Source organism: Microtus oregoni, unplaced genomic scaffold (genome assembly GCF_018167655.1).
Source record: "Microtus oregoni isolate MIOR12 unplaced genomic scaffold, Mior012 000001F_ref0000356, whole genome shotgun sequence".
Taxonomy (NCBI): Eukaryota; Metazoa; Chordata; class Mammalia; order Rodentia; family Cricetidae; genus Microtus; species Microtus oregoni.
Window position 1 is genome coordinate 16867501 of NW_024543060.1, and position 7695 is coordinate 16875195.

General features: G+C 40.9%; 1 protein-coding gene across 1 annotated transcript in view; it reads left to right on the plus strand.

Annotated features, from left to right (window-relative positions):
- Positions 1-6873, plus strand: part of Epsti1 (epithelial stromal interaction 1) — a 99679-nt gene extending 92806 nt beyond the window's left edge. The window contains exon 11 of the mRNA XM_041672891.1: positions 6346-6873. Within this exon, the coding sequence (XP_041528825.1) occupies positions 6346-6354 (9 nt within the window). The 3' untranslated portion in view covers positions 6355-6873. The remainder of the gene's footprint in view (positions 1-6345) is intronic.
- The last annotated feature ends 822 nt before the right edge of the window (positions 6874-7695 follow it).

Genomic DNA, 7695 nt, shown 5'->3' on the forward strand with positions numbered 1-7695 from the left:
ATCACTGCTTGGCCCATTAGCTCTAGCTTCTTATTGGCTTACATATTAATTTAACCCATTTCTATTAATCTGTATATCATCATATGGCTGTGTCTTACCCGGTAAAGTTCCCAGCATCTGTCTCCAATGGCTCCATGGTTTCTCTCTGACTCCACCCTTCTTTCTCCCAGCATTCCATTTAGTTTTCCCCGCCTTCTCTGTTTCCCTATAGTTCTGCTATAAAACCAAAGCAGTTTCTTTATTCATTAACCAATAAAATCAACACATAGACAGAAGGACTTCCCACACTAGTGTGATATGTGTGTGTGTGTGTGTGTGTGTGTGTGTGTGTATTTGGAGTGAGAAGAACAGATAGATATTTTTAAATCATCAAAATCCAACCAAACAATCAAGAGCTCAGTTGGCGAGATGGCTCAGTGGATGAAGTCATCACTAAGCCTGGTGACCTGAGTTTGGCCCCTGGAGCCCACATGATGGGAAGAAAGAGTGCTCCCCCACAAGCTGTCAGCTGACCTCCACATAAATGCTGTGGCGTGCCCCACCTCCAAAGAAACACATACAGTTAAAAAAATTAAGTGCTTTCTAACCTGGAAACTAGAAAATAAATAACTTGATAAATAGTTGAAGCACAAAAGCTCACTGTGGAGAAATCAATGCAGTAACAAGCTTATATGCAGGACTCTTCAGAAGGCCACTAGGAGTTAAAATTGATAGTTTCTATTAAAGTATACATACTGAAGATGATTGACCATAAGCACTTTTGTGTATCTTGGATAGGCCTATTTTATCCACAGTGTTTATTGATTAATGTATGTTGCTGTACTGCAGCATTTAGAATCTGGACAACGTGAAAGAGGGCAAAGTGTTTGAAACTCAGTATCTGCCCTGTGTTATATAATACACAAGGGGCTGACTCCTTGTGTGATGTAATACACACGGGGCTGACTCCTTGTGTGATGTATTACACGCGGGGCTGACTCACTGTGTGATGTAATACACGCAGGGCTGGCTCACTGTGTGTTGTAATACACGCAGGGCTGACTCACTGTGTGATGTAATACACACAGGGCTGACTCACTGTGTGATGTAATACACGCAAAGCTGACTCACTGTGTGATGTAATACACACAGGGCTGACTCACTGTGTGATGTAATACACGCAAAGCTGACTCACTGTGTGATGTAATACACACAGGGCTGACTCACTGTGTGATGCTGCTGAATGTTGGAGAATGGATTACAAATTGTTGCTTAGATTCAACAAATCAAAGGGAAGACCGCCATATTCTTATGAATAGGGACAATGATTGTGTCAACATTTTTAACAGGACAGGCACCTCCAAGTCCAAGGTGGTTTTGATTCTTCTCTTATTTAAAGTTATATGATAGAAAGGTGAGAACGTCCTCAATCTCACCCTGGTCTTTACTCACCTACAAATATTGAGTCTTTGCTTAACTATAGAGCAAGAGCATCCCTTTTCCCTGCTGGGACACTTTGTTCTGCTAACACCCTTCTCTCCCCAGACACCAAACATTCCATCAAAGTGGACAATTCCAAGAGTGTAACACCAACAAACATACATTTTGTTAATATGTTGCTGCCGCTGTCTTAACTTCTTACTTTTAAAAAGGCCCTTTACTCTGTAGCTCAGGTAGGGGTGCAACTCCTAGTCATCCTGTCTTTTCCTAGTGCTTAGGATTACAGGTGTCTGCCTCTGGATTTCTGTTTTTTTTTTTTTTTTTTCATGTAAGCCACTGTACAAGCAGGCTTTTTGTCTGTTTGTTTTTTTATGATCTTTTCATTGCCACTGACAATGTCCCCAGTGCAAAACCCCATGGTTACTTTTCAGTTTTTACCTCTGTCCTCTTAGAGCTTGTCAAGGTGAACCTTTGCCTCCTTTGGAAGGTTTTTCTAGGTCACGCTCCTATCCTGGGAGTCCACTAGGTCATGCTCCTATCCTGGGATTCCACATATCTCCATGGCCAGTTCTCTCCATTCGCCTTCCCCAAATCTCCTGTACCCCAGGGAAGCCACGTTCCTGACTATTTCATTCATACCTTGGTGGCTTTGTTCTACCAGAAGAAATTAAGTACCTCCCCTCTGCTCACTTCCCTTACCTTGCTGTCCCCAGCCTAATCCCGTTCCTCTAGATTTTCACATCCAGCTGTGCTGACTAGATCACATAATGGGCCTTTCAGCCTCCATATGTCTAGAACTAAACTTCAGTGCCATCTTTCTTGCCGCCTTCACTGGCACCCACCTCTGTGCAGTCTCTTCCAGTGTACTCCCAAATCCCAACACTTGGGCTGTTTTCTTATGTTCATAATTACTTAACTGGAATCCGTTTTCAGTAAGAAAGCAGCAGAGGTCATAGCATGTCAATTTTTTCTTCAAAACTTTCCAGAGGCTCACAAAATTCCCTCTGTCACTTGGAGTAAGAGCTAGGATCCTCTCTATGGCCCCCGGGTGCTACATGCAGTGGAATCTGTCTCGCTGCTGGCTCTTTATTGGCATGGCTCTCTCTACCTACATCAGCATTCTTGTGGATGTTTGAAGATGTTCTGACACTGGCAGCTTTAACTTGGGGTCCTTACACATCGTCTCCCTCTGTTTGCCTCTTTTCCTTCAAGAGCTTTCTCGGATTCCATCATCTTAAAGGCTTGCCCACATTGTTCTCTTTTAAGACTTGCAGTGTCCTTCCCACTTCTCACTTTATTTTCCCACAACACCCTGACTGCGCTGCCATATTTCCCTAACACATCTATTCATACACTTGTCTGACTGTTTTTAACCTCTCGGAACACAGGGATGCATTTCCCGGATTGTTTTGTTTGCTGATACACCCCAAACAAGAAGCCAGGACTAGAATCTACTGCACACACAAGAGAACAGGTCGTTGAGATTTCACATTATGAGCACAACAAAAGATTTAGGAGAACATTCCAATAGAATAAAATGAATAGGTACTGAATTTAAAATAGCTGTGCAGGAAGCATTTGCTAAAATAAGAACGAGACTTGGAATAATGAGCAAAACCAAGACACAGCTAAAGACAGTCAAGGGGCTGGAGAGAAGGCTCAGTGAAGAGTGTGCTTGCTGTACACTCAGGAGGGGCAGACCCCAGGACCCATGAAACAAGCTGGGCTTTCCCAAAGTGTACAGAGAGTGAGTGACTGTGTAGGGTTCATCCCCAAATGGGACCTCTTCATCTAAAGCTCAGGAAATATCACAGAAGAGGTGGGAAGAGCCAGAGGACCAAGAGGACTGGTATGGAATAGTTTCCTCTGGACGTGACAAGAGTATAATACCCGTGAACTGCCAACAATGGAAGCCCCTGCGTAAGACCTTCAGGGGACCCCATCAGCCAACATTCCAGCGTAGATGGGTGGTGCTGTTCCTCGTTGAAGAGCTAAAGAAAGCCAGTGGCTTCTGGGGAAGAGAAAGTCAGTTTTCTTCCAAGTTCCTTGATAGGTCAACCAAAGTACCTACAGGCAGCACTAATTGAACTCCATAAATCTCTCTCTCTCTCCCCCCTCTTTCCTTCCCTCCCTCCCTCCCTCCCTCCCTTCCTCTGTGTGTGTGTGTGTGTGTGAGACAGAGAGAGAGAGAGAGAGAGAGAGAGAGAGAGAGAGAGAGAGAGAATGTACATATAGCAATAACTATGGAGGCAGAGTTTATGAATTTGAGAATGTACTATGTTGAGGAGCATAGATTAAAATAGGAGAGGGAGGAAATAGTAGCTATGATGAAAATGCATTGCCATGCACACAATTCTCAAAAAATACAAAAAGGACTTTTATTCATAAACATAGATTTTTAAAAAATAATAAAAATTTGTAGACCTTTTAAAATACTAGATAATCTAACCTCACTAAGTTATGTCTACCTCAGAACTGCAAACGTAACGCTCCAGTTAGGTTTTCTGTTGCTGTACCAAATGGCATGACCAAAAACAACTTGGGAAGGAAATGGTTTCTTTCAACTCATAGGTTATGTCCATCATGAAGGGACATTAAGACAGGAAATCAACAGGAACTGAAACAGAGATCATACCTTGCTTCTCTTCATCTGCTCAACTACATTTCTTAGACAGCCCAGACCCACCTGCCTAGGGGTGGTACTTCCTGCAGTGGACTGGGCCCTCTGATATCAACTGGCAATCAAGAAAATGTCCCTCAGACATGTCCACCAATAGAGGCAAATCATCAATTGAGGCTCCTTCTTCCTAAGTGTGTCAAGTTCACAACTGACGCTCACTGTGATACCTAGCTTATCACAAAAGTAGCCATAAAAAATCTACTAAAACAATATATCTCATAAATTTTGTATGATCATTTCTACAGCTACAGAGAAAGCATTTGTTAAACTCAAGTGCTCATTTGCAGTCAAGAGTTCTATCAAAGGAGGAATAGAGGGCAAGTTTCTTTATTTAATAATAAGGTCAGAACTCCGTAACAGAACAAAACTTCAATAAAAGCATTTCCACTGAATTATGTATAAATATTGAAAAGGCAAGCAAATCTATAAATTGCATAACATATGATGCAACCACCAACACAGAAATCCTGAAGAGTATTTATCCATATTAGAGTAAATAAGGACTCACTGTTGCCGGAGGATGCTTGTTTGTTCCCAGCTGCCCAGACTGGAGTGAACCATTATATAAAACCTAAATTCATTTCTACACATTTAGAGCAAACAAACAAACAAACCCCAAAACATCTGATCAAAAAAATGTGAGAACCTTTTAAAGAATTGTAAAACATTTCAGAAAGACACTAGGGAATAAAGGGAATAAACAAGTGGTAAGTTAGACTCTGTTAATAGATAGGAATGAGTTCCCAGTCTATAGTTTAACTAATTGTGAAAGCAATAAAGACATATACGCGAGGACTTAGTTTTTTAGGATGACTCACAGTTGGCATTGGCAGGCCAAACATTTGTGGGCTTTTGAAGTATGACAGGAAAGTGGAGAACACACCCCTGGGGAAGCATGGGCTCTGCGACACATGTTGTTGGGCCCATGACTTCCTAGCTGAAGTTAGGTGCATACCTTCCTGACACCTTTTATGCAAACCAACTCTAGGGGGATTCAAGCGTATAAAGAAATCAAAACCTTTTTAGATTTTAGAAGAAAATTAAAGACATTTGTAGAAATTGAGCTAGGGAAGGATTTTTATAAGACCCAAAAGAAAAATAACTATAACTACATTAAAATTTAAACTATCCATTCCTCAAAGGACCCCCAACTCAAAGTCAGAAGAGAGTGTCAGAAACTGGTCTTTTATTCTGGGTATATTTTGTAAATAACAAACAAACAAACAAACAAATAAAGTTAGTATGTAGCATATATTACAAATGAGTCATTTATTTGGAAGTGAATGGATTGCAACTGAGCTTTGCTAAAGAATGTGAGAAAAAAATTATGCCCCCCAATGATGGCTGGAAGGAAGCATAGGAACCAGTAGGAAGCCAAAGGCAGAGAAGAAAAGGAAGAAGGCCAAAAATAAGAAACTATGGTAGAAAAAATCCATGGAAAGTATAGTTCCTTGATATGTTGTACAGATTATTGGGCAGAAGGCCCTAATAAGCATATGGAATGGCAGACAGGGTTGATCTTTACTTCTTAAATGTTCTTAATTTCATTATAGTTTGATATTGCTTATTGTATATAGTTATTCTTCAGCAATTTTAAATTACTTATCTAGTTTAAAAATGCATTTTCTCTTTTTCAAGGTCCACATCAGTTTTCACGAGGCTCCTAGTGTTGAATATGTTAAAAGTCACTCTCAGTGGTAGGTTCAGTTACAGTAATAGGCAAGACTTTGTGGGCTGTATCCCTAACTGCTTTGTCTTCAAGGGCAGTTAAGAACTGACAGGACCTCTGAGTTTCCTGGAGGGCCAACAAGCCAACAGTTGTCTCTGTCACCCTCAAAGTCCCTTTAGAAGTCACATTTCTGGGGGATGACCCAGTGTGACTTCACTATACAATTTCCATTCCAATTCCTCTGACCCAGGTTCTGTCCTTGTCGTGTTCCTGTGGAGGTGCCAACGTTTATGGGCTCTAATGTTTGTGACCCACGTGGACCTGTATGTAGTAGCACAGTCACTAAGAGGGCATGGGATGAGACGTTACATTCTCAGCCAAGACCATGTCGTGAATTAAATGCACCCATGGCTTAGAAATTAAACTCATTTCCCTGGGACTTCAGTCATTAAAAAACAAAGAAGGTTACCTGAGCCCGATGCATGGAGTAGAGCTTGCGGAAACCCCGTTTTGGATTGTACAGGCTCTCGATTTTATTTTGCTGTTTGTGGTAATTTATGTCTTCCTTTTATTCTAGGATCTATGATAAATAGGAACTTCTGCCTGGCCTTCATCAGCTGACCCTGACAGCCCTCATAAGATGATTTTCCTTCATGCATTTTGCTTGACTCCAGTCTTCATAGATTAACTTCAACTATCCACCCACTCAGCTGAGCGGTTGTGGGTGGTCAGTTTCCCTCTGTCATTAGTTATGTGTGGATTTAGAAGCTCATTACTGACTCATGTGTAATCTCTACTGCCAGCACAGTGTTACCTTATTTTTCCTAATTAGTCCTGCCTCTTATAAGAAGGATAATTAGAACAATGTTAGCAAAATAATAAAAGGGAATCACATGACATTCCGGGTAGTTAGAGCTGCGGATGCTGAAAGCTTGAGTCTCCTAATTGACTATTTTTTTCTTTACTAATTCTTACAGCAGGTTTGGGGATTCTTTGGGGTCCTTTTTAAATTGCTACTTCCTTAATCTAGAATACAAATGTGAGCAAACAAAGATCTCTTATACTTTTATAGACAAATTTATAAATAAATTCCAAACTGATTCTCTAGAAATGGGTCACTTCTTTTTTTTTTTTTTTGGTTTTTTGAGACAGGGTTTCTCTGTAGTTTTGGTGCCCGTCCCGGAACTAGCTCTTGTAGACCAGGCTGGCCTCAAACTCCCAGAGATCCGCCTGCCTCTGCCTCCTGAGTGCTGAGATTAAAGGTGTGTGCCACCACTGCCCGGCTTGGGTCATTTCTTTTAAATGAAAAGTTCTTAAAGTGTCTGATTCTAACATTGTTTTTACAGTCCATGTAGGTGAAATACTGTGAGCAGTCACTCCTGGGTAGTCCTCTGGTCCTTATACATTCACTAGTAATGGCCCCTGATCTCCAAAGTAGGAAAATGTGTTTATTGGAAAGCCAGTGTTTTTATAAAAATTAACTAGACACAGCTGTAGCCCCTTATCTGATTTGTGGGTATGAGGGAAACTTATCTTTTCTGTGTCCTAGTTTCCTGAATAGGCTTTCCTGTTCAGGTTCCATGACCTTGAACACGCTCATCATTCTTAGAGTAAAAGAATATTGATCCCTATACTGTGTAGTTCAGCCCCACTGCTACCTTTCCATCCTCCGAGGTACATTGCATTTAGTCTTTCATAGAATGAAGGTTGGAGGAATGAATAAATGTGTGTATGCACATGTGTATAGGTATAGATAAAGATATACAGATACTCGGATGATAGATAAGTTATAGAAAGAAAATTTATAGATGTCTGAATAGATAGATAATAGAAGACAGGTAGTTGATAGACAGATAAATAGACAGATCAATGATAGAGTTTTTGGGTAGCTTGGCAAACATTAAGACTCTGTAGCATCAAGAGATCA